Raw genomic sequence first — 27,992 nt, 5'->3', positions numbered from 1 at the left:
ACCGATTCCATCGGTCTCCTTTTATACGTGGTGGATTGTCGCTTGTCGATTGGTGGAAGTGAGCGTGTGGCACCTGCGGTAACTCGTATCTCCCGCTTGCGCATTTCCATGCGCTCACCTGTGGTGATAGCGCATCCGTGACGTCAGAGCCCTTGCCCGTAACTAGGCCAGCATGGAGCGGTCAACACATATATAAGCTTTTCCCGTAACATCGATGGCGCAGTTTGCTCGCTGGATGTGCGTGGCGTCCGTTCTAACGGGTACCATGATCACCCTGGGTGTCGGCAAGGTTCGCTGCCCCGCGTTCGCTGCCATGACAGTGTTCCTCATGCTAGCCGCAATGACGGGAGTGCAAGCTCGCTGCCCTCTCGTGCGGTCGGGTGTCTTGAGTACCTGCGACTACACCGTATGCTCCCCCGCGGAGTGCGCTGCCCAGGGCCTGGAGTGCTGCCCGAAACCGTGCGGTGGAAGCTGGTGCGTCAAAGGTACGGTCAACTGTTTACTGAACCACGATTGACTGATCCACTGGGTTTGGCATTTCAAAACTTGGTGGGTTATGAGCGACGGCATATCTGAGAGCTTGAGATTAACTTGGAAGGCTTGATATTCTTGAGTGTTCACTTAGACTTAAGCACATGAATGTTTTCTGTGCCGTTTACAACGGAATTCGGCCGGCAAATCGAACCAACGCGTCGCTCAGCTGCAGAGCGCCGCAGCCAATGAGTTAACGTAGCGCGTGGTACGGTGCATTGTGGAATGTTATTGCGAAGACTTAGAGAGGTACGTCTATTCCGATTAATTGTGCCTGTTGTTACGGAAATGATCTGGACCAAAATAACGAGCGCTTCCTGTGACACCATTTTAATGTGTTAGCGAGCGCTGCTTCGGGCACCACGGCTTGCCGTGGTGCCTTAGTAAACTTCGAAATTCAGCGTCGAATCGTTCTTGCGCATGTCACTATAGTTTGGAGTTGTAAGCATTGCCTATTACACGCAATATTCCAAACACTTCGAATCCTTTCGGCGTTAGCCTTGTGTCGTGCACTCTTTTTATTGCTGTAGTTGAAATATCGGTACCTTGTAGGTGGCGCAGCACCGTCAGATAAAACTGATTTTCATGTTACACTGATAGAAATGTTTCGATGCCAAAGCATCGCATGTCCCATTGAGCGACAAATCCGGCGTCTGTAGCAGTGAAGCGTTACCTAAATTCCTGCTGCGCCACGTCAGCTGCGTGCCTTGACGGAGCAGAGCAGGGCAAAGGAAACAGCTGCCGCGTCAGGTGTTGCGTGAGGGGAGCAGACGTCGCAGGGATGCCACGGCACCTTGACTCGCGGAAGTCTGTCCTATCCGCACACGCTCTCGTTCACGTTCAAACTTTGCCTCGGTAATCCCTATGAAGAAATTGATGTGTAATGAAAGCCAAAAGGAAAAATTGGCTGAGGTTTAACGCCTGTAAACATAGTCATAACGGCTCAAGTGCTATGCACACAGGGTTTCATTAAAGATAGGGCACAGTCTTTTACACACGCCGCTAAGCGCGTTGTCCGTGAAGTCGCGGTGAAGCCTGGCCGTCGCAGTCGAACTTGCCAGAGTCGAAGGGTCCGCTTCGACAAACGTTCATTGTGGGTGCCCTTGCTTGTATCCACGGCTTCGTTTCCTTCTCCTTGTTATTCGTGTTTGTGAACGACGGCGGTGGTTGCAGAAGCTTCGATCTTGGCACGCTTCCGCGCTTGGTAAGCGCCTCTATAACGTGCTGACCTGGCGTCCCTTTGCTGCAGTGTTTCAGCAGGCAACTTTGCCTTTGCTTGAGTTTTCGCAGCCTGCCGTCTAGCTCCATCTAGCGGATGGCGGCACTCAGCCTGTCGCTTGCGGTGAAGCGCCCGCAAAGACTGCCCAGCCGGCGCGCCATCCATGGCGAGACAGCCCACTGAACGAGCAAGCGCCGGCGAAGCAGCTAAACTCTCGCTTAGTCGCGTGGTGCCGCAGCGGCAAGGCTCCGCACGACTGCCACCCATCTTCTCGGCGGATCACGTGGCATGACGTCACACCTGCCACACTTGTGCTTCGGCGGCTCAAGGTCATTGCGACACGATGAATCATTTCGTGAGACATGGCGTAGTAGAGCTTTTGCTGTCAGTCGTTGACGGTGGTGAGTTTCGAACTTACGACCTCACGCTCAGAAGGCGAGTGTCTTACCCACTGGGCTAAATTAGCGCCTCCTAGATAGCAGGCCTAGGCACTGTGCTTTATGACATCATGCCAGGACCGAAATTTCCATTGCCAAACGCTTTGTGACGAATGCGGCTACGTCAAAATTTCTGCAGCTTATTTGGGTGTCTCCCATTATATTCATGGCAGTTCATCAAAATAGAATGGCGTCACAGATTAGAATCTATGGCAGTTAATCAAGGTAGAATGACGTCTAAGATCGCAGTGCCCCAGCCTTGGCCAAGCGCCTCAACGCACTCGTTTGCCCGCGAGGAGTTCATACTTAGAAACAACGCTCAACGGCGTTCAATACGACATTAGCTTTCGCATTCACGCAAAGCTAAGCAGGTTACAGCTAAATTCGTATAATCACACATGACTACATATACGTTGGCAGAACTTGCAGCTGTCCGTGCCGCTATGACGTACGTCACCGAAGAGTCGACACAGCAATCGGTCATATTTGTAACTCTAAGGCAGCTCTTCACAGTATAAAGTCTGCATTACATCACCGAATTTACGAGCAGATGGTATCCGACATCAGGGAAGTACACCACCATGCCCCGGAAATGGGGTACATCATCTTTCAGTGGATTCCTGCTCAATGTGGCATCGTTTGGCAACGACTTTGCTGACAGGGCTGGCCGGTCTGCCCACGCACACACCCAGACATGTCCAATACTTTTGGCGAGGTCGCGCACTGCCAGGGAGCTTCGACAGCTTACACGCAAAGGTCACAAGCTTTCTGGAGTGCAATTGTCGATTGCATAAGCTGAACCGCTCGCTACTGCTACGATCCCCATCTAGCCTTTCCCGCGGCGAAATAACCTTTGACGTGCCGCTTGTGGCTGGGCGTGGCATTCACGTGCACTCCCTCCTATCGTATGGGGAATGACCTAGAGCGCAGTGTGCGACTCCTGTAGGTGCGAGGAAACCATCGAGCACCTATTATGTACGTACCCTCGCTACGACGTCCAACGCCTCTCTCTCACTCCAACTTTAAACCGACTGTACTCGAGACTGTTCTCTAAGTCAAAGATACTCGGGCCGTGCCCACACCCGTCACTCCCACAAAGCTATTCCTTCACTAGCACAGTGCTTGAAGTGCACCGGCTAAGTGACCGTTTATAGTGTCCCTGCGCACCCTCCCATGTGCACTCTCTGCTCACTCGCCCCCTCTTCTCCTCTTTCTATTCTTCTTTCGCAAATCCCCAGTGTAAAGTAGCAAACCGGGCGCTCGTCTGGTTGACCTCCCTGCCTTTCCTCTCCTTGCTCTCTCTATCTGTCCGTATGTAGACTCTTAGCCATACCCAGTGACCCAAGTTGTATGCTGCCTTATCTCACTAGGTATTCAAGGTATGCACTGGCTGCTCTGTTGCCGAGCTGACAACGTGGTCTAGAATTTGCTGCTGGCCACCGTCTGGCCTGTTGAGAACTATTCAGTGGGTATGTGCCCACTGGGTATGTACCCGAACAGGCAACTTGGATACTGCGTGCATTATTCTGGCGTCTGGTCATCCTTAACCAATCAACCAGAACGGACGTCGTGAGGCAACCCAGGGGGCATGCATACTTAATATATTAAAGCGATAGCACCCCATGCACGTCGAAAGTGGCCGCTTGTTAAATCGCCATTTAAATATGTGTACGTAGCGGCGTCTTCGCTAGATGGCGCAGCATGCTCAGAGCGAAGCGCGAGCGAGGTGCCTGGCTCCAGCACGCTCCTCATACCTGATGCCGCTCCACGTGCCTCATTCGACGAGCCATCCTACTGTGTCCATGCCTCACCCAAAGAAGCCACTCTCCGCCCAGGAGTTTTAAGAACGCAGCCACAGCCGTCGCTATGCGATGGAGCCGGCGAAGGCCCGCGCTACTCGCTTGTAGCAAATGTGGTCGAGCAACCATCAGCGTCAGGGTGCCGAATCGAGCAAAGGTCTCAATTATGCAACACAAACAAAATTGTAACGCATTCATCATTAGAAAGATTTCAATCGCATTACCATGGCCAACTGTCGCCGAATAATGGGTACGTGCCCAGCTTTTTTAGCGAGTACTCCGGGCAATTTTGGTAGCAAAATCATGTCTGTAGCGCAAAAAGCGTGAGACCATTCCCATAGGAATGCGTGGGGCTCCATAGAAAATACATAGATTTGGCATGGGTCAACGAAAATTTGCGGATTATATGGATGTGGACGAACTTGTAATTGGGGAAACAAAAGCAGCAAGTAAGTATCAGTAGAGCCAAGTAATGCTACACACTAAGAAACAATTGTACGAATTTGTGTATGTTCTTTATTTACACATGGCAATAAACATACAATTCTTCCCCTGCTGCATCTGACTCATCGTTTCCTTTTTTCTGTATTTGTGACTAAGAAAGGATCGATTCTCTCGAATTTCACGAAATTGATGCAGAGCGCGGAATTCTTTCGAAAGAAATTACTTCATTAGTGCTTAGTTTCAATTTAGGAATTGGTGTTATTCTGAGCCGATTTTAAATAAACCAATATTATGGCTTTCTAATTAGGTAATAAGTCACTTTATCTTGTGCAAGTACCATCCATCTTTTTGTTTCATGGAAAATATTTCTTTCGACTAAAAATGGGGTTGAGCTCTCTTCAGGTTTTGGTTTCGATAAGAATGCTTTCAATTCTGCTTTACCTTCGGCTGCAAAAATGTTCACTACGTCGCCTCTAGTGGAGCGCAAGAGCTTTAAGATTTCATTATTGAGCAGGCCGCACAGATGGACGTAATAAACTCGTGGATGGCAAATATTTTACTGGAAGATCCGCCAAGCTTCTCGAAGAACCAGCCAGGCTGAATCAGCTCATGCATATTGTAAGAAAAATCTGGTCAGGGCTCTCTTTATTGCAATTCTTTTATCGTTTCTAAACCGCTTTTCTCAGTTGCAAACGATAGGACGCAATAGTTCCATGCAATTTTTTTTCTTGTTTACGTAGGAAATTTTACAGCAAAAATACTGGATCCTGCCCTAGATAAATACAAACTACAAAAAGAATGTTTTAGCAATGACAGGCATCGTGTCAAGTAAAAGTGGCACTTGTGAACTGGGCCAGGTGCATGCAGCGTGCATGCATGTGAGGTTAACATCTTTCGCAAGACGATCCGAAATGCGCATTACACTGCTCGACCCACGCCAAATGAAACAACGTTTGTGCGGTGCTACGGGTGAGCCACGTATAACAAGTTCTGTGGTTTAAACAGAAGGTCTTGCGAGTGACTTTTGGAAAATTGCGCGTTGGAACTAATGTAAATGCTCTTCCGCAAAAGATGGGTACAAAAACAAACTGGCGGCTGCACGGTAAACGCGTGCCACTACTCAGATTCTATGCTACACGTGCAAAATACACTCACCCAGCATGACAAACATCTTGCTAACAATGTTCTTAACGCAAGAAACAGCCAAATCATCCCTGCAGAGAAAAGGAACTTACCCCACGAGTGGGGCGGCGCGTGGAAAAGCACGGATGGGGGAGCGTAACCAGAGGCACATGACCGGCCCAGCATTAACGTCTCTATGGTAACGGGATGCGTGGACGCAACCCCATAGATGTATGATAAGCTGTCTACCTTTGAGGTACAGTGGAAGCGCAAATCTCTACGCCGCCAGGCGGGTGGTCAGACTCCTGCTTGCTTGGCCGCGAAATGGCTCGATTGTCCGCTCTGTACGTAGGTATGTTTCTCTATGCTTTATACCCTTCAGACAAGTAGGTGAAATGGTTCGCGCTGTGAGTCTTCTCTTTTTCGTCGATGAGTATACTTAGCTGCTTGAACTTTGACTCGCGAACTGCCACAGTGCCTAGGCTGTGGCCGCTTGGGCGTAGGTGCCACAAACCATGGCACTCAAATCATTACGTTAAGGTGATGTCTAGTACATCGTTTGGACCTAGCACTAGGAGGTGCCACTGCGTGAAAAATTGCCTCTATCACATGAGAAAATATACTGCGGTGATAGTCAGGAAAGCTTTTGCAAGTTTCTGATTGCGCACAAGCCCAGACACCACAACCTTTACCTAGTAGCTGAACTTTGCTTCCTTCCATAGAACGCAAGTTGGTGATGGATTTTTCAAAGCGTAACACTAGACAACCTTACGGTATAATATTGTTAAATTGATATTCGTTTTCCCCTCATTTCGCACCATTCTAGGTATAGGTCCACCACCCGAATTCTCCGAGATCTGCCCACCAGTGTTCACTTGGGCCCAGGATTGCCTTGAGCCGAGGAATAACACGACTTGTGAACAACTGAACTGCCTCAAGGTGGGATCCATCTGCTGCCGCAATGGCTGCAAGGAAAACTACTGCTACCTCGTTCCTGGGTCTTCCAAGTGAGGCCCTCGGTCACCGCTAGCCACGCCAAGCTTCTTCTCGACACTTTATCAGAATAAACAACCGTTTGACATGCTCGTCAATATTCCGCTCGCCTGGCATGTTCTGTGGCAATGTGTATGCGTTTACTTGTGCTGAAATCTCAGTACACTACTAGGTTGCTTTTTGTTGTCACAGGGCTCCTTAGTTTGTAACTCTGGCCTTTGCACACTTCTCAAGGAACCTTCGAAGTCATTCTGCATTGATGCGGTCGCCATATAATTTATTCTTCATGAATCTCGCCTACTAGACGATCGCGCGTGTACATTCATCTAGTGACTTGGGGCTCCATTCTGGACAACGTCACCTTGGCTTCCACGCGTGGCGTAGGCGCAACGTGTTCGAAATGGCACTGATGTCGCCGTTTTGCTTTCGTTACGTGACGCAAACATGACGTTTCGCCTAAGAAACTGAAATGGAGGCACTAAGTCTAACTTTCTTGATCAAACAAAACGGTTTCTCTCGTTAAAACTAAAGCAGATAGCTGAAAGCCTATGAATATTCCGTCGAAAACGCTTCTCACTCCCATCGTCTGCTTCGTACAAGCCGTAGTCTGCTTCATGAGCGAGGATGCGTATCCCTGAGAAACGGAATGAATAAGCGAATATCGGCGCCAATGCACTCGTGTTCTACCATGAGACGGCATACGCGACCGACCATGGTGATGAGCGCACGTTCTAGGCATGATTAGACAGATTTAGTTTAGCGTTTGCAACCGAACGTAAACGCATTACGTACGTAATGAAAAAGCGTCGTTCTCACTGCGCATGCTCCGCACGCTATTGGGCTTCTGTAGTTTACGAATGATATGATAACGTACGTTATTTGGTGAATTTAACGTGCGTAATCTTTACGGACGATAAGAAATGGCATCGAACAGGACGGCACCTATGGCTCCCACTTCACCGTGAATTCTCGTGATGGCTACGCTCTCACTCGTTCATCGCCACTAACTATTGAAATGAGCTTTCGCTTCCTCTAAACTCGCCTGAAACGCTACTCAGGAGCGCATAGGGCGTCCAATTTCTGAGACCGTTGGGCGATTCCGGCGTCCGTTAGCCTGACGAGACGCGTCGTCATGAGAACGACTGGATGCTCGCTAATGGATTGTCTTGTCTTGAGTGCGTTTGACAAAACTGAAAGTAGCTGGCATCGCAATGGTAACGTGAGTTTCTTGTTAGCAAACAGTTTAGGAATGAAGCCTGTACTAGCAACAGGTGTGACACGCTTGAGATTCACTGAGAAAGCCGATTTAGCTCTTCGCCGTGAAGTTAATGATTCCAGCCCACTTCGAAACTCATCAAAAAGGCAAGAGATTGCGAAAAGCATGGAACTCTACGTGAAAGATGCAAGCTTCTGCTATGACATTTCCCCAAGAACGACCGATCATGTCTTCAAAAGTAAGTTAACAACTTTAATTCTTCAGAATATAAACACCCCCCCCCCCCCAAAAAACGTGTTTATTTGCGTCCCGTGTGTTCTGATAACTGTACATGTTAAAACGTTCTAGGTCAGGTTCTGAGGAATACTATAAAAAAAAAGAGTGGCTACTGCAAGGAATTTCCGAGCTTGCCGCCAAAGTACGCCTAGAAATTGGAGAACGGAGATTATCGAATGTGCCACAGCGCTCCAGAGTGGCTGTGGTCAAGCATGGTGTGGCCGCACCTTTGCAGTCATCTCAATGACTTACCCGTATGTATTTCTTGGCTTATAGAGCTTGTAAAATCATTAGTGAGCAGCTTTTTTCGAAATCTCGCAGGTCGAATGGCTACAGAAATCGGGCCCACGTCTCGGAATCTCCCAACCGCTACAGTCGGCACAGACGGCGCAGCTGCGAACCACGATGCAACTTCGCCTCTACAGTTTGGGAACTGGTGTATGTAATTCTCCTTGTCAGCGTTTAACTTAATAAGCGAGGTGGTTTCCAGAGTTTTAAAGGATGCATTATGAATTTTTTATTAGCGTGGGCGCAATATGCATGAACCGTGCACGCGCACTTAGCTTGGCTGTAAAGCTACAAAAGAGCGAAACGAACGTACCATAGCATCCCACTGAGTCGCCTCGACAACGGAACAAGAGCTGTGTTCCGCTTTCCTCTACCCCTAATATTATTGTGTGCGAGAACACTGGCGTTCCCTCTGAGCGACTGTTCGCTACTTGTTAGAGTGCACTTGCTTGAGGCCGACTGTAAACGCTTCGCTTACGGGTGACCGAAGATAAACTGAACCTTAAAGGGCCCCTGAAACGGTTCGGACAAATTTTGTAGGCGCGTAGGGTACAGCTTAAGTAGAACATTCGCACCACAATTTAAGTGAAGCGTTACGTATTAATGGAGCTGCAAGCGATTAGAAGTTACCCTCCTCCCTAGCTATGCTTTTCCTCCTCAACTCGCTCGCCGAGCGAGCGGCGCTAAGCTCCGCCTTCACTGGTTCAGCGTCACGATGCGACGTCACATCGCTCACTTCCGGTTGTTTAGGAGCACGCCCCCTCCCGCGCGAGACCTCTCCGCTAGCCGCTTGGCCGTCGACCGAGAGCTATCGAAGCAGCGTGCGTTGCGAGCATTCTGTCGTAGCGCTGAACGTGTCCGGTACTCCGCTAAAAACAGGCAAGCTGGTCATTTCGGCAAATGTCTGGAGGCATAAACTCAAGCTGATGGAACTTTAGCGTAGACGTACGTGAGCAGCCTGATCGGTCTGCACGGTCCAGGCACTTGCTGGCGCAGCGCTTAACCAGTCAAACAAAGCGCTAATATTGCTCTAACCAAGTGTAAAGCATTTTAAACATTTATAAATCAACGTGTTGATGATTACACTCCTGCGAAAAATACACACCAGCAGCAAAGAATACACTTCGTTGCTGCTACTGTGTATGGTTGAGCTTTGTGCCACCAGGTGGCTGCACCGTGCAGACCGTTCACATTTGCCCTTCTGCTCATCTCGTGGCTCATCCCGGCACAGTCAAGCGGCCAGACCCTGTCCCCTTGCTCTTGCGTTTACTGGACTCGCGGTTTGCAGGTCGCTAGGTTTGCAGTCCACAAGGCAACAAAGTCGAATCATAGTGCTCGCGAAAAGACGGAGACCGACTCTGACCGCGGAGCTCTCGTCAAAATGGAGTACGTTGTAACACAAGCAGACGACACTTGCTGTGTGCCGGAAGTGCTGAAGTGTACTAAAAAACTATTCTTGTGTATTCTCTTTAAGTTATTTTCTTTTTACAAAAACAAAGTAACTAACATTCCAACTATTACGAGCATCATTTGTTCACCATAAAGTTGGAAAAATTATCGACCACGCGCCCTGGTCAGCCAATCAGATAGCTCGCCCATGTGACGTAATATAGGTTATTTGCATCATATGGGTAGGGGCGGCTTAAAATTCCGCCGAGCAGTGCGCTGCGATCGGCAGCGATGGGTATTTTTAAAACCTTATAATAAATTACACGCTTTACGCAGAGCACTCAGATGCATCAATTAATGATCAGAAGAACCTACTCTAACGACTCAGTACGTTTGTAGAAAATCGCCAAAATCGTTTCAGGGTCCCTTTAAGCAAGTGAACAACTGATAATGAGTAAGGTAATATTAATACGCAAAACGTCATTCTTCGGGCGTCCGTTGCTGTGTCGTCATATACTGATGAACCTCACGTTAATCGCGCAATATCGCCTCACAGTTCATGTTTTCTTTACTTGGTTTGGGCTCGGTTTATCTTGCGCTGCACTATACAACTGTGTATTTTGTGTTCTTAGACTCAAGCAATCAAAATGCAGATACTTTTTATGAATTAGAACTCCTACTACTTCGGTAAATTAGTAATTCGTGCTGTGCGGGAGGTGCATGACTTAGTGAAGCACACAAAGGTACATACGCTCTTTCCCGTATGTGTTTGTCTGCCTCACCGAGTCCTGGAATTCTAGCGTATCCACCTGTATTTTCTATACTGAATATTTATTCCACCACCTCAACTCGTGCAGTGCATATTTCTGCAGGCTGGCCGGACGGTGCTTCAACGTTGGAGCCCCAGAGAGCGCGACCCAGCTGTTCGACATAAAATAATGATGGCGACAACGTTTGCGCTTCACCCTGCCACCCCATAAATCCAGATGAGAACACCAGATGTGCGCCACGTGAAACAGTGGGGCGGTCAGACACGGGGGCCGTTTTGCCCGTTTTGCCTACATATGTGAGCCACACGACAAGGGAACCGAATAAACTACTTTCTTAACACATCCAACATTCTTCTGCCCATGTTTTTTTTTTTGCGCACACCTGTTTATTTTCCCGTTGTCCTGCGTTTTACCTTGGCATACATCGAACCAAGACGTTTCGGAGCGGAAAATAAAACCCGAACACCAGCTCGCTTGCCTACTTTTTTCAGATTGTGAGATATGCCGTGAACATATGGAATGGTGGTACACCTGGTTTCGGAAGGGCCTGCTCGACCCTGGTTTACAACGTTAGGTTCCTTGAGCTGCCTGATTCTTTGATCCTTGACTGATTTTGATCCTTGACAGCAGCTATTTATTCCTGTGTCAAGAAATAAAACGCTCAGTTGTTTGTGCGCCTACGTGGTTGTCTCGTGTCTCCTTCCTTCGTCCGTTGTCTTATTTGGCGCCTTCGTTGTAGTCGAGCATAACCAACTCGCCCACCAGCACATGCTAAGCGCTGGAATGAAGTCACATTCTTTGTCTGGTCCGCGACTCGTGCGGTCCTGCTCTTCTTTGCGGCGTTTCGCGCCTCGGCCGTTAGGCCTCATGCCGTAGGTCCCGCGTCCGGCCGCCCCTTCGAAGCTACTACAAATACCATTAGCAGTCCTTGTACATGCAGCTGACTCGTAATCTATGCAAGTTTACGCGGCTTTCAAGAGAGAAACTAAAGCTGCAGCCTGCCTCATTGCTGTATTGCATGCTTTGCATAGCCTGTTCACTAGTTTTGAAAGCTGCTAGGATATTTTGTGGCATTACTATATTTGAGTATATTTGAGATAAAAGCTATTCAAGTAGCTTATTGTCCAATTTTCAGCATGATTAAGTTGACCCGCTCGTGAGCTAGCAGCTGGTAAAACATTACTAGTAGTTTTTGCAGCGTGCATTTATTTCTATTACGGTTAGTCTTGTGCACTCGAGTTGTAGCTCAAGGCTTCCAATATAAATTGTACTGCTTTAAGTATAAACCCCATGGAAGCGATCTTGCGCGCGACAGCGACAAGCGACTCGATGGAGATGGCTGTCGCGTTGGCCCGTCGCCTACAAATCGTACCCCATCGTACCCTATGCGAGCGACGACTTCGAGCGACGTCTCCCCAGTGTTGCCGGTACGAGGGCAGCAATATAGACGCCGAAACTAGCGTGACGCGTGCTTCATTAACTTAAGTTGATGTCTTTTACTGTAAAAAGCAGCATAAAATAATTCTGAAGGTCTTCCAGTAGGTTCTTATTCTCGCACGTAAAAATATTCAATCGTTTGTTCTTTCCGTGCGACAATCGGAAGTAGTTGAGTTATGTACATCCAGTTACGGCTTCACGCTATTGGCTAGTCGCTCATATAGCACTTCCGGGTGACGAGCGACGAATTCTTTGCAGAGTTTGCAGAACCGAGCGATCGCGCGACAAGACCGAGCGATCTGTTTATGCGACGGCCCGATCCGTTACTCGAAGCTGTCGCTCGTCGCTGTCGCGCACAAAATCGCGCTCATGGAGTTTAGCCTTTAGGCAAAATACACTGTTTGTACAGCCAGAGAACTTGGAAACAAGCGGGTTGCGAGACGAGTGACAGTGCATGTTTTTTTTTCCTTTGCTTCATAGCAAAGCACTGCTGTAAGGACTGACCATTTTGCCTTTTACTTTTCCTCCAATAAGCTTTAAGGCTAAACCCCATTAAGGCTAAACCCCATTGACGCGATTTTGTGCGCGACAGCGACGAGCGACGGGTTCGCGCGACGGATCGGGCCGTCGCTTGAACAGATCGCTCGGTCTTGTCGCGCGATCGCTCGGTTTTGCAAATCTAGAATTCGTCGCTCGTCGCCCGGAAGTGCTATGAGCGACTAGCCAATAGCGCAAAGCCGGAACTGGATGTACATAACTTCAGTACTTCTGATTGTCGCACGGAACGAGCAAACGATTGAATTTATATACGTGCAAGGATAAGAACCTACTACAAGACTTTCAGAAATATTTTATGCTGCTTTCTACAGTAAAATACATCAACTTAAGTTAATAAAGCACGCGTCACGCTAGTTTCGGCGCCTATATTGCTGCCCTCATACCGGCAACGCTGGGGAAACGTCGCTCGAAGTCGTCGCTCGCATGGGGTGCAACTTGTAGGCGATGAGCGAACGCGACAGCCATCTCCATCGCGTCGCTTGTCGCTGTCGCGTGCAAGATCGCTTGCATGGGGTTTATACTTTAGCGCGATTTTGTGCGCGACAGCGACGAGCGACGGCTTCGCGCGACGGATCGGGTCGTCGCTTGAACAGATCGCTCGGTCTTGTCGCGCGATCGCTCGGTTTTGCAAATCTAGATTTCGTCGCTCGTCGCCCGGAAGTGCTATGAGCGACTAGCCAATAGCGCAAAGCCGGAAATGGATCTACAAAACTCCAGTACCTCCGATTGTCGCACGGGACGAGCAAGCGATTGAATTTTTATAGGTGCAAGGATAAGAACCTACTGCAAGACTTTCAGAAATATTTTATGCTGCTTTTTACAATAAAATACATCAACTTAAGTTAATAAAGCACGCGTCACGCTAGTTTCGGCGCCTATATTGCTGCCCTCATACCGGCAACACTGGGGAGACGTCGCTCGAAGTCGTCGCTCGCATGGGGTGCAACTTGTAGGCGACGAGCGAACGCGACAGCCATCTCCATCGCGTCGCTTGTCGCTGTCGCGTGCAAGATCGCTTGCATGGGGTTTATACTTTACGAGTTTATGCTGCAAACAGGTGTTGACCTGAGTACAACACTGCGACCACTCCTGCGTGCTGTTGCGAAGAAAGTAATTGAAAACGCCCAGAAACGGCATCTTGAGGCATTTCTTGCGGACTTTAACAGTGGCTTGCAGGCTGCGACCGAGGACAAAAGAAATGGTAAAGAGGCTTTTCTGCATGATGAATCGAAATATCAAATATATTTTTTTAATCATGAAGATCATGCTCAGAAAAGTGCACTTGAGTGAACCGAAGTAAAAGCATGGCGAATGTCATTCCTGAGGGAATAGTATAGACATAAAACATGGTAGCTTGCGTAAAGGACCAGGTTACGTTGCTGGAGGAGCCATACTTGCCCGCTATACAGAGATCATTTGCACTCCGAAGAGTCCCGTTGTTGCGAAGAACCTGACCCTAATGCTCCATTAGTGCTTCTAACAAACAACCCTTTATAGTGTGCTGTGTAATGACGAAAACTTGCTAATATAAATATACTAGCATGTCCACATCGTTTTATACTAATTGCGAAAATGCATGTGTTAATAGATAATTTTAAAATATTCTGTTTTCTTCTGGCACTACTCTACTCGCTCTCATCTCGGTCTCGGAAATTACTACTCCCACACACGCACTGTTTAAATATCTTTTACACACATTTCCAAGTAGGTGCTGCAGGTATGAACATTTAAAAGGCCAAAATTTGCAACAGAACAAAAGAGAATTCTTGAAATTGGTTCTTTTTAATTAGCAGTTTGAAGTATTGACAAATGAATCCTAGATAGACATGCATTTTAAGGTGCAATGTATCATTTGTCAGGCCAACTAATGTTATGGCTACTTATCTTGGCTGGCTGATAGTGACAGTGAGGGCTTTTGTTCTACTCTGTTTGACCTGCTTACATTCAGCACTTTTCCTTCCAGATATGATAGACTGCTGAAATTTCTTTGCTGCCCTGTCTCGTTAAGGAATGCAAGGAAGCATTTTTGACAACTGGAAGTGCACCTGAACTGTGAGCAGCAGGTGTGGTGAGCTGCGGGATAAACCATGCCACTTTAGCACGGTTATGACTCTTAGGCTCAGGCTCAATTCACAACTTTTTGACAAGTATCAGCCGCCTTAAATGGAGTTGAAGGCTATTTAAGTTACCTCAAACATTGGCTGTTTCCTAGTCTTCTTTATGTATAGCCAGTGACAGCTTAAGACAGTAGCAAGGGCTCCTCAAAGAGAAAATGTTCATGCGCGTCAGTGAGTTGCCTTGAGGGGAAGACTTAGTCTGAACGTCCTGTCTAAATACATGGGAAGGGAAAAAGCTTTTCTTGGCAACCACTGACAAATGTTAGTAAGGTTTGCTGCATTTAAAAGAAAAAATGAAAATCTAATGACTAAGAGATTCGTATTTTTTGGTTGTTAATCAACAAAAATTGGAAAATGAGACTCCCATACAAGTCTAGAACTCTAAGAAATTAGTTATCACAGTTTTGTTAACTACACTTTCTACTTCACGTAAAGCAGACAAAGTATACATATTGTATTCATCATTGTCAATTGTAGCACTCAATAGTCAATAGGACATGCTGAGCCTTTGTAAGCATATTAATAATTTCACTTAGGCGATAAATTCGCAATAAATTTGTCCAGTTGATATAGTCTTACAGATACAGTGTACACAGCTGGAATATATGTGTTTTCGATGCAGAATTACCGATTTGTAGATATTGCTCTTCAACTTCTATTAACCTTGCCTATTTTCAGGAGTTATTGTAAAAATGAAGCCCGTAAATGAAAATTTCATTTCCTAGAATCTCGTCTTTCTCTCACATGCACCACACATCATTCAAATTGATCTCATTCTTGCCTTTTATCTTATTCTTGCGTTTTTAAGTATCTTTAAATAGTGAAATCATAGTTAGCTGTGAGCTAAAGGTTCCTCTTATCTTGGTCTCCTTTATTCTTCTATACTGTTCCTTATCCTTTATACTTGTGCTTCACAAATTTAACTGGACAGCACTGCTAAACACAATGGCAGAGACAGAAAATAACAGGACGTGTGCTGTACTCATAAAGAAATGATTGAAGAAAAGCTTTATGTATGTCAAAATGAATCAGTACGGAAGAAAAAGATACACATGTAGATGTACAAAGCCAGGTGATGACAAAAATGGGGAACTGAGTATGCAAAACAAGAAAAATGCAAAATCAAAAGCAGAAAAGACAACAAAATTAGGAGGTGGGTTAAATAATAAAGAAAAGAACACGTTACACTAGGTTATGACATATATGGCCAAGGTAGTCAATTTCCTTTGATGAAAGGGTCACTAATGCTTGGTTAATGCATTAGTCGTTTATTCTGTTCACATGGAATGCTTCAATTATTTATCTTGTTAGTCTGTTGCGATGACGTGAGAGGATGATTGTATAACTGAAGATGGGGCTACGGCGGCATGAACGACAGTGATTTTTCAAATGGTAAGGCGGTGCGGATGAAGGGAGTGAGTGGTGGTGCTCCTCGGTAGTGCACTGGCCGCTATGCAGTTAAGGGACACTAATAGCAGATCTGCCACTGAATCCTTTCATGCACTGTCAAAAAGATCTGCCACTTCAGCTGGCAGCATCACTGGGTTACTGTGGTTGGTATCTTAATAACTTGTACACAACTCTGTAAGCTTGCTGAAGCACATCGATGGCGTTGCCTCTGCCGCAGGACGTGGTCATGGAAAACATGCAAACAACGCTCACATCATGCCTGAACATGCGTACCACCATACACAATACACACACATGGAAGAGCTAAATGTCGACTGGAAAACAGAAGCACTGACTATCGCTAGACAGCTCAGACCTCTTGCGTTTGTGACTGATGATAACCACGATGATAAACAAGCGGTGCTCTCCTTTAGCGCATAGATGGGTGCTACAACGTAACAGAAAAAATCGTGTATAGGCACCTTCAATTACAGAGGGTGCCATATCACAGAGGCTATAACGGCGGCCTCTCCTGTGGTCGCCGCACTGCCCACATGGCGAACTATCGGAATTGGCATCCGTCACCAGACGCACTGCCAAAACTTTGGAAATAAACACCACGTCTTATACACAGAAAAATGCGGTGCACAGCAAACTGGTCGGACATGTGGCATTGGGACACATTCGCATCCTTTTCACCTGAATTTCGCTTTGGGTCATGATGACACAATGATGCTGATGACACTAAGTTCAGCACTTCGAGGCCAACTTTAGCATCAAATTAAAATATTATGACGTGCTGCATAACCTTTGCGCCACTTGCAAAATGTCATATTTTTATGTGTGAGAAGTGTTTGAAACTAAGTGTGCGAAACATGCCTGCTAAAATATGTCAGTGCTCCTCTAATGTTCTTCTCACTCACGCGTACGAGTGATATCTCATGGTCCTTAAAAACTTTTGCTGTCTAAATCCTTGCTGTTTCACCAACAGAGAAAAAAGTAATGTAGGCTGGTACATATGTCAAGAATAATCATATCCATTTATTGCATCCTTTCCAAGAGGCAGTGTGCTTTCTACACCTGAATGGCTGCAGGATGTAGATGTTCGTACCAGATACATGCAATACAACAACAGGTTGGGAGCTGAGAACATCGCACTACAGGAGGTGATTGCCTACATGCGGGAGGAATTGCTTGCATCTTTAAAGAGAAGGTTTTAACATCATAACTACCCTTCCAATCTGAAAGCATGCGAGACACGGATACACACAGTCTTCATTTGGAAACTGCTGAACTGATTTAAATAATTCATTTCTGCAACACTCTAGTGACTGTTCAGAGCTGATCTTTTAATTCATGCTTTGAGAAATAAAAAAAATTAACAAACCAAAAATAACTTAAAAAGGCAAATTACACTAATGTTTACAACTTCAGAAAGCCACAAGAATCGCAGATGCTGCCACATTGCAAATAACATGTTTAGAGCATCCAAAGTAGACAGAATTTATGTTCACATGATCATGCGAAGTGCTCCATTTTTCTTAATAGAACACTTGCAAAAGTCGCATAAGCAAAGTTGAAGTGTGCAAAGATAGGCAAAGCAAAGCAATTTTTAAATGAACATTTTGATTTTGACCACTCTAAATGCTCAATCAACTATTCACAAAATTGTGATATGTATTTCCACTATAACACAAATAGGCACACATTATGATGCAGCTTCCTATTTTTTTTCGTTGATTTACCAATTCTTGTGAGTTTTTGCAAAACATCTATCAAAATAAACAACCTGCTAACAACAGTCACCAGAATTTATAACACTTTCTTTTATATGCAGTAAATTTCAGTCATATCGGTTCAGTGACAGCATAAATGGGGCACTTTTGAATTCTGTGGCATTGAAAATGAAAATCACAGTTGACTTTCACCATACTTTTAAGTTTTCATGCAGTAATGCTTCTTGCAAAACTGCCAAATATGAACTTGCGCAACTCATGCTGAAGTTCCAGCACTTGAGGAACATGGAGGTGACACAGAACACTGGCACACAGTGACAACCTAAAAATTCAGGACAAATTCTGCCCACAAAGCTGCACGGTATCTGCCGTATGTGCCTCCACGCTTCTATAGACATAGCTCCTGAGAGATGCCAATATTAAAAGAAGTCTGCCCCCATCGTGATGTCAAGGGAATGAGAAAATGCAACTGGCTGGGGCACGCATCTATACAAATTTTCTGGTTTGAACAGCAGTGCATTTGCCAAAGCATCTTTAGGTTGCCATTGACCATATTCCTTCATTTGAAGGAATGAATGGAAATACCTTGCTACATCATATGTACATATTGCTGTCTTCAAATCACTACGTTCCTGCAGTTACATGTTCTACCATAACATGGCATTTTGCTTTTGCTATCGCTACAGTTGAAATCTGTAGAGTACAAAAGAATAGTAAGCTTTTACCTATGGCAGCCTGTACCCCAACGTTTGCAAGTCGTCATCCGTGTGACACCACGAGAGCAAAATTTACAAACTGTGCACCACTGATATCATATGTGCGCATTTAATTAGGTCTAAATGTGCTAGACATCAATATGGCAATTGCACTGACACAGTAAAACTGCTGTTGTCATAGCAGACATATCCCTGAAATGTTGTGGTCAGTGAGCCTTAAAAGAAAGGATGAAAAAAGTTCGAAAGAACAAGTGGGAAAATAAAATTGTGGCACGTACTGAGTATTCGGGGAAAATAGTGTGACCTAAACATAGTGGTTCCACCTCAGTCAAACGTGAATGACTTTGCTGTCAACACAAGACGGCATGATGCAACTTCCGAAAATTGAAACGATGCCCATTTACAAAGCACGCATTTTGTGCTTCCAGTTTCAAACATAATTAGCAATGCTGAAAAATATTAGAAATCATACGCATACTTTACAATGTCCTTACGTGTCTTATGTTTAAAATGCCACACGACTGGATCCCTGATCTTTCCTAGGATTAAATATGCATGATATTGATGCTTTTCTTAAGCATGGCATAGAAGCTGCATGGCAAAAAAAATACCACAAGCTATAATCGCTGACACACGGGGTCAGACATTGCTCATTTGACTTACGATACAATTATTCTTAAAAAATTCCTTTTTAGTGTACTTGCAAGGGCTTTAGGAAATATTCTTTTTACTCTCTCATGGGATGGTTAACATGCAAAACAAAGTGAGATGTGCAGAATTTTTTTTTTTGCAATTTTTATCAAGCATATAAAAACTTAAAAATTTTTCTTGTGGCTTTCCTTCTCCTACACCTTTAGTTTTACTTTGCATTTCAATAACGGTCACGAAGAAAACAAACAGAAATGGAGCATCAGCATCACCGTTGCATGTTGAATTTGTAAATGCGGAATAAATAAACATGGCATTGCTGGGGAGCAGCTGCGTAGGGCAATTTGGCATTGCATGAATTGAAAGCAACTCACAGAAAAAAATGAAGGCGGCAGGATGTTACGGGCCACCTTTCTGCTGAGATGGTGTTATTGCCAACTGCTCACTACATTTCACTTCTGCATTCTAAGCACTTCGTTGCTCCCTGGCGAGGAAAGCAATCCTTTGGCTATATATATACATACATGTGCATTTTCATAATATACATTTATGTCACTCACATGTACTCCACACTGGCAAATAGCACAACACACAAAGACAGCTGCCACACAGAACTACTTATACGTCATGTAAAGAGTGACAGGCCATGAGTGCAATTTGAGTTCGCATGAAACGTGCCTGCAACCTGGCTAAATGCGGGCAGCTTGAAAGCCCGCAGTTACATGGCATGAATAGCTCTGTTCACTACTGCTACAAAGAGCTACCTTTATCACACACTTAAAAAACTGAAGTGATGAACTTACTATACTCTGCTGGAAGCCGGGCTACCTGATTACTGCGTTATGAAACAGTTACACTGCTAAGAAAGACGACAGACACAACCAGGGCCCATTCTGTGCAGTTCGTGTTTTATTTTCGTCTTCCTTAGCACTATAACCAAATTACTGAGCTCCGTCTCATGCTTAGCAGGCAATGCCACAGAAGCTACGCAAGTAGTGTAGTCACAATCTTAGCCCATGAATTTCGCAGCGCAGTCGTTCTTTTATAATCGGCAGTTCACATGGTATAATTACTTTATATACATTACAACTTGTGGCAGTAATGTTATGTCAAATCGCAAATTATTTGTGCCCCCTTACACTTATAGTATGCGGCATACTATTGTAGAAACGTATCACACTGCTCATTCGCTGGTAAATAGTTTCATATCTGCAATGCCTTTCCTGTAATAGCTAAATCATATCTTGTGAAAAAAGAGTACTTAAGTTATAACTATATCTTTTCTTTGTATGTGGCAAAATAAATTTTGCTTGCGAATCAGGAATGCGAGCATGGAGAGACGTCTATCTAGCCTTCATAGCACCGCATGCTATGTATGCAACAGATAATGGTTCAATACAAAGGAGATATAATTTCCTCAGGTGTGTTCAGAGGCATACTAGAATAGCTTATCGCAGTTGCAGAGCATTGTGATGCATGTTCTGTCGCTTGAAAAATTTTAAAAGTTGTTTAACTCCCAGTGAAAAGATTGTCGCTGTACCAGCTGTAACAATCGGGGGGAGAAGATGACACAACACATGCTGCTGAGAAATGTAGCAAAACTGACGCTGATGAATGATACCATTACAAAGCATAAAATTTTTTTGTAGTTGTCAGCTAATGTAACCCATCACATCACATGCCAAAATAACACTGCACCTTGACAGCTGATCAAACCTGTAAGAGCAATAGGTACATGAACATATTAAACATGTCTTGAAATTCACAACTGTATTTTCTGGAACTATAGAAAGGACTTGGTCCACAATATCAGTTTGTTTTTGAGCAGCATTAAACATAATTTTGTTACTTAAGTAGCTTTAGGCAGTCCCAGTTGTGCGTTTTTTTTTTGCTCTGCAACTTATGTGCAACTAAGGCAAGTAGGGGTGTGCAAATAGTGATTTTTGAGTTCGAATTGAATAGAGCCTGTAGCCAATGAAATCAAATTGATTAGTTTCTGAACAGTTTCTGAATAATGAACAGCCATTATCACAATTATAGTCGAATCTCGTCAATTTGAAGATGTTTAATTCAAACTTTCAGTTTATTCGAACTGATGCTGTAGTGCTGTCAAAGTTATGTGTATTATAAGGAGCAAAAATGCCCGGTAATTCGTACGCGCAGACATTTGTGACGGATAATTCGAACATGCTACACTCCAACAATGCTCACGTACAGCAGCGTGCCAAATCACGCAGTGGCACCTCCGACCAGCATCCCTCTGACCCCGCCATAGAGGACGTTAACATTTTCAAATATTCAAAAACTATTTGAAAAATGTTTGCATTTACAAATAGTGACTATTCAATTCACTGACCGAAGTGGTCACTATTCAATTCATTATTCAAAAGTTTCGGATATTTGCATACCCCAAAATGCAAGCGTCTTTATCTATCATGTTGTTACATACGAGTACAGTGACGACTGCGAAAGCATGTGATTCAAGAAATTCCAAATCCAGCGTACATGTGATTTAAGTGGCTTCCTTTACAACTACCTTGAAAATTTAAAATTAGGAAAGCGTGTTAACAAAACAGAACTAAGAGCGCTCACAGGTGCCCTATTGGCAGCTTTTACAGCATTCTTCGGCTGAAAACAGTAACTTCAAATAAAAAAAATCTAATATATATATTTTTTTGCAAAATGATGCACACTTCGTGTAATTGTTCTGAGCCAGCTGGGCAGTTTTTGTGGCCTGACATTGTACAGTGTAATTCCAAACTGCAACAAGTTTACCAAGATGGCTTGATATGCAATAGTGTTGTAAACCATCCAGGCTTGTTCGATGCTTTCACCAGGAAACATACATTTTAGGTTCAAGCAGGCGTCCAATGTTTAGGAAAGAGATCACAGGCTGAACAGCAACACGTCACATCAGCATGCAACACTTTCAGCCTGGTCACCCGCACGTACAACACACGGCACCGTCTCTCTGGCACTCGTCCCTCGGACATTGGTGACAGAGTGTTTCTTACAAAAAATCTCTGATTGACCAGGGCACGTGTCTGTCACAAACATCACACCGACGTCTCTTAGCTGACAAACACTGCTGCTCAAGCTTTTCTTGCAGAGCGTCTGGTTGACCTGGGCACGTCTGTCGTGCCTGGCGTCACAACGTCTCGGAGTTGACGTCTGCTCGAGTCTTTTTTTTTCTCTCTCAGATAAGCTGACTGACCGGGGCACGTCAGTCACATCTGGCGTCACACTGAAGTCTCCGAGTTCAGCCGAAGCACAAAGCGGTTGGACTTCGGGTCCACAATCTCCTCAGTGACGTTGAAGTGGGGCAGGGCGTGAATGCTGACCAGCAAGGACACTTCGCCTTGCCTGAGGAGGAACGTGACGCCTGGCTTCAGCGGCCGCGAGAGGAGCACATCACAGACGAGCGCCCATGTTTGGACTGGGCGCAGCTCCCGGTCATCCTGGAGCACGGGAGTCGACTGGAGGTACTTTTCGAGGAAGGCCTTCGGGCTGAGGTCGTAGTGAAGGCACTGAGACAGGTGCTCCAGAATCCCCTGCATAGTGTGGCGGGGTTGCTGGCGGGTGATACGCAGGTACTTCTGCAGAGCACGGGCCATGGATGGAAAGATGGCCTGCGCAGCCTCTGTTGGGTCCATTGGAATGGCTGGCCCTGCATGCAAGAAGGGAGGTCAACACTGAGCACTCTAGTTGATTCACGGATTTGAAGCTCATCCTAGGACCAGCGTGAAGGTACAAGCGACAAAGAAGGTTTATGTAACATGTACAGTTTTGTGAGCAACGTGAGGAGAACACCGAATTAGATTTTAAGCAATGGTTACTTGCCACGCATGAATTAAAATCTGACAACTTAAAAATATGTAAGAAGTGGTGTTCCCTATGAACATTTACTTTCATCAAACAATTTGCGTGTTTCCTTTCATATTTCTTGAAAGGGTAGAGAGTGCTAATTAATGTTTTCAATCTAACCTTTAATTAATCATACAGTTCAATAAAGAAAGCAGTTATTTCCACCTGTGCTTTCCTTTACATGATTGTCTGTTGATTTCTCATGGTTGCAACTAAAAACTCAGCTCCTTTGTCCCCTTTATTCTTCCCATTCACTGTATAGTGGGGGTCTTGACTGGGCCAGTCTTAGCATGCGAGGGTTTATTTGCAAGTTGCCTGTTCCTAAGAATGCATATACTATATGTGATGCCTGTGGTTTAATGGGTGTTCCATATGAGCTGCCATGGCTGTACATGAATGGTGCATGCATGTATATACCAAAGATAAGTGGACGGAGAGATCACTGACACCATAGCTCAAGTGGTAGAAAATCACATACATCAGGGAGAGATTGTGTGGCTCCCACCAGCAGCAACGTTTTTTTTTCTTACATATTCATTTCCCTTTTTCTTTTGAGAATATTACTTCGTTGTCAATTTAACCCTCACCATTACTTTATTATCTAGTTCAATAAATGAGCAGTTCATTTCCTTTATGCTTCTCTTGACTTCTTGTGGTAGTACCAGAGAGTCAGAATGGCAATGGAAGCTGCAATCATTTGACTTGGGAAAGCATTGGTTCAATGGTGCCAAAGAATGACAGCTTTGGTGCAAGTGCCAAACATAGGCCGAGAGTTTTCATTTCTTTTGGCGGGGAGGGGGACCACCTTTCCGAACCCAACATATATATATATACACATTGTAACAATGTGGGATCGACAAGTATGCGGAGCAGCACCACCAAGAAATGCACTTTATCAGTCGTCCACGGGAAAACAACGTCTTCTTCGTTTCCCCGCTTCACCTAAAAACCCGCGCTAATTCAGCGTCGTCCCCACTGGCGCATGCCTGCTGCATTATGGTTGTGCCAAATATAGTTGCGCCATTTGCTCCCCGTTTAGAAAAGATCATTGTCCCGATGGTAGAGGCTTGGAAAGCAGCGGTAAAGAACTGCACAGTCTTGTCAGTCCTCATAGTACAGCTTCATACGAAGCACGTGAACAACCTTGGGTAAATGCCATCGGTGCTTTGAACTGTGAGAGCTGCCTAGAACGACTTCATAGTTGACGTCACTGAGGTGTCGGAGAACTATGTAGGACCTGAACTATTTGTGCAGGAGCTTTTCAGAGAGCCCATGCTACGATGTCGAATAGGTGTCCAGACCCACACTTTGTCGCTAATGTTGTATGTTACGGCTCGGTGCCAAAGGTTGTAGCATCTGGCGTCACAGTCCTGTTGTTTGCGGATTCGCAGACACGCAAGCTGCCTAGCTGCCTCTGCACGGTGTGTTATCTCTTCAGCACCCGTCTCATTGTCGTCAAATTCATGAGCGAGCATTGCATCTAATGTTGTTGTAACCTCACGGCCGTATACGAGACTGAAGGGTGTCTTGCGAGTGGTCTCTTGACGATCCCGATTGTACATGAAGGTGACATAAGGTAAAACCTCGTCCCAGTTCTTATGCTCTACATCTACGCACATGCTTATAATATCAGCCAGTGTTCCATTGAGTCATTCTGTCAGTCCGTTTGTTTGAGGGTGATACGCCGTTGTCTTCCGGTGGGCGGTACCACTTAGACGTAAACAATATCTAAAAACTCGGCCATGAACGCAGTACCTCTGTTTATGACGACTACTGCGGGAGTGCCGTGCCTTAACACGATGGATTCTAGAAAAAATCATGCTGCTCCATCTGCTGTTGCCCGTTGCAGAGCACCTGTCTCGACATACCTAGTGAGATAATCCGTGGCGACGATTATCCACCTATTACCAGTAGCAGACATTGGGAAGGGGCACAGAAAGTCCATGCCTACTTGTGCAGATGGTGTGGCCAGTACGTCAACAGGGTGGAGTACGCCGGCCCGTTTGACGGATGGCGATTTGCATCGTTGGCAATCCAAACATGTCTGAACGTAATGTTTAATGACTGCAGTAAGTCTCGGCTAGTAGTAATTCTACCAAATCCATGCCAATGTGCGAGTGTAGCCCAAGTTCCCAGCAGTTGGCTTGTTGCGGCAGGCGTGTAAGATTTCACGTTGAAGCGATGAAGGAACGAGTAAGTAGTTGCTGCCGCTAGGCGAGAAGTTCTTGTAGAGAATGTTGCGACGCAAGCAGTACGATGCCAGCCCTCTTGCAAAGAGCCTCGGCACGCTGTTGGTTCATCCTTCAAGGTAATCAATAAGCGGCAGCAATTCAGTGTCATCCCGTTGCTGGCGTGAAAGATCGGCAGTATCAACGAGTCCCAGAAAGACCGTGTCATCATCGTCTTGTGCTGCTGGCTCAACAGGAGACCAAGAAAGGCAGTCAGCGTCTGCGTGCCGTTTTCCCGACTTGTATGCAACAATAAAGTCGAACTCTTGGAGTCGAAGACTCCAGTGTGCAAACTGGCCGGAAGGATCTTTCAAATTAATGAGCCAGCAGAGGGAATGGTGATCGCTAACGACGGTGAAAGACCGACCATACAACTACGGACGAAATTTCAGAACTGCCCATACCATTGCGAGGCATTCTTTTTCATTGGTGGAGTAGTTAGTCTCAGCTCGGGATAATGTCCTACTGGCTTAAGCAATCACTTTTTCGCTGTCACCCTGCCATTGTACTAGCACCGCCCCTGGACCGACATTACTAGCATCTGTATGCAATATAGTCGGGGCTTCCTCATCAAAGTGTGCTAATACGGGAGGCGATTGCATGCATTGCCGGAGCTCGTGAAATGCCTCCTGCTGGTCTTCGCCCCAAGTAAAAGGCATATCTTCTCGGGTGAGCTGTGTTAACGGCCATGTGATGCGCGAGAAATTCGCAATAAATCACCGATAATATGCACAGAGTCCCAGAAAACGTCGCACGGCCTTTTTGTCTGATAGAATCGGGAAATTAGCGACGGCAGCAATTTTATCCGGATCAGATCGGACTCTTCGGCTACTGATGACGTGAGCGAGGAACTGGAGCTCGTGAAAGTCAAAATGGCACTTCTCAGGCTTCATAGTGAGACCGGCAGAGCGTATCGCTACAAAAACAGTTTTCAGCCTTCACAAGTGTTCATCGAACATTGCGGAAAAGACAATTACGTCGTCCAGGTACACCAGGCATGTTTGCCATTTGAGTCCAGAGAGCACAGTGTCCATTAAATGCTGAAATGTTGCTGGCGCCGAACACAAACCGAAAGGAAGTACCTGAAATTTATAAAGTCCGTCAGGCGTCACAAAGGCTGTTTTCTCACGGTCTCTCTCATCCACTTCGATCTGCCAATAACCGCTTTTCAAGTCCATTGACGAAAAGTAGCACACGTTTGTCAACCTATCCAAGGAATCGTCAATATGTGGCAGTGGATAAACATCCTTCTTTGTGACCTGATTGAGCTTCCGATAGTCAACACAGAAGCGCAGGCTACCGTCCTTCTTCACTAAAACTACAGGTGATGCCCAAGAACTATTAGATGGTCGAATAACGCCATCTTCCAGCATCGTATTTACTTGTTTTTGAATTGCTTCGCGTTCCTTTGGGGCCACACGATAAGGGTTTTGTCGGATGGATCTGGCATCGATATCAGTAATGATGTGGTTTCGTAAGTGGCGTTTGACCAACTCTTGACGCAGAGGAGAAACCGCCCTGGTACTGATTGATGAGCTCAAGAAGATGGTTCCGCTCAACGGCCGTTAACGTCGGATTAACGTCTACAATAGGTGCAGCTGTGTGGATTGTAGAGGCCGACTCCTGCGCTAAGTGGCAGTCTTACATTTGTGTCACTTTGTCGAAACAGGCGACAGCAGTGCCTCTAATGATGTGTCGGCGCTCCTTAGTAAAATTCATCAGCAAGAGTTCAGTGCTTCCGTCGATTACATTGATAAGTGCTCTGGCAATGGAAACACCACAATTCAGTGCTAGCGCACTAATGTGTTCAGCTACTCCAGTCCCATTCTGCAGGCTGTCACAGTCCACCTGTACGAGAGAGCAACTCTGCGGCGAAAATATGACATCGTCCGCGGCAATACGTAAGCGTGGTTGTTGTTGCTTCTCATGGGTGACATTATCCGAGCTCATGGCAAATGTGACGCTTCTGTCACGGATGTTAATCACGGCGCCGTACTCACGTAGGAAATCCATGCCCAATATAAGTTCTTTACAACACTTAGTAAGGATGACGAGGGTGGCAACGAAGGTTGAACCGGCGATTAAGAGTCGGGCCATGCATTTCCCGACAGGTGTTATCAACTGACCTCCGGCAGTTTTTATGTTGGGCCCGTGCCATGGTGTCTTCACCTTCCTTAGTTTGTCGGCGACCTGTAAGCTTATGATTGAAAATGGGAGCCAGTGTCAACCAGAGCGACTACTTCTTGGCCATTAATGCAAATGATGAGCTCGGCGCTAACAATGTCAGTTACGTCTTTTGTACTTGTATCCGTCGTATTCGTTGTTGTACTGGGCATCTTATTTGTCATCGTAGTCTTCACATCGTCGTTCGTCGGTTACGGGAGATGTGGAGAAGTTAGAGTATTGGCAACCTCACCCCCGGAGGTCGCTGCGGCTAGTTTCCCCGTCGAGGGCTAGGGGATCTGCCCCTAGTGACATCGGCAAAACTGTGACGAGTTGGCGAATTGTAGCGCACAGAAAATGGAGAAGGAGAATGTGGTCGGGGCGTTGTCGTATTTTGTGGCTGACTGCTCACAGGAGCGTCGTTGTAAGCGCATCAACTATCGTACAGAGAATAAGCATAGTTGGCAGGAAAGCTTGGATGCTGAGCGGCACAATAGTTGTTCCATTTGTGGCAAACTCTATAGACGTGTCCAGCTTCGCCACAATGGTAGCACACTGGTCAACGGTCGATGGTGCACCACAAATCGGTTTTCCGACGCTGATAGTTTGGCGGTAACTGTCCATGGAGCCAAGGAGTGGCGTGCGCATGTCG

General features: G+C 45.8%; 2 protein-coding genes and 1 long non-coding RNA gene across 4 annotated transcripts in view; 2 read left to right on the top strand and 1 right to left on the bottom strand.

Annotated features, from left to right (window-relative positions):
• The first annotated feature begins 209 nt into the window (after positions 1–209).
• On the top strand, positions 210–6,645 carry LOC135916739 (uncharacterized). Its single transcript, XM_065450186.2, has 2 exons — positions 210–485; positions 6,379–6,645. The coding sequence occupies exons 1-2, from the start codon at positions 215–217 to the stop codon at positions 6,561–6,563; spliced, it is 456 nt and encodes a 151-aa protein (XP_065306258.1). The 5' UTR covers positions 210–214; the 3' UTR covers positions 6,564–6,645.
• A 6,688-nt stretch (positions 6,646–13,333) lies between these two features.
• On the top strand, positions 13,334–22,413 carry LOC135916751 (uncharacterized). The gene is made up of 3 exons (XR_010569051.2): positions 13,334–13,680; positions 14,443–14,542; positions 22,286–22,413. It is a non-coding gene; the product is annotated as an uncharacterized lncRNA (long non-coding RNA).
• The window catches only part of Vang (Strabismus domain-containing protein Vang), a 191,932-nt gene continuing 180,946 nt past the window's right edge, over positions 17,007–27,992 (bottom strand). For both annotated transcript variants that reach the window (XM_065450198.1, XM_065450199.1), the window contains one exon: positions 17,007–22,752. In XM_065450198.1, the coding sequence (XP_065306270.1) occupies positions 22,325–22,752 (428 nt within the window). In that variant the 3' untranslated portion in view covers positions 17,007–22,324. The remainder of the gene's footprint in view (positions 22,753–27,992) is intronic.

Source organism: Dermacentor albipictus, chromosome 4, assembly GCF_038994185.2.
Source record: "Dermacentor albipictus isolate Rhodes 1998 colony chromosome 4, USDA_Dalb.pri_finalv2, whole genome shotgun sequence".
Lineage (NCBI taxonomy): Eukaryota > Metazoa > Arthropoda > Arachnida > Ixodida > Ixodidae > Dermacentor > Dermacentor albipictus.
Note: the sequence above shows the minus strand (reverse complement) of the source record. Positions and strands in the feature narration are given on the sequence as shown.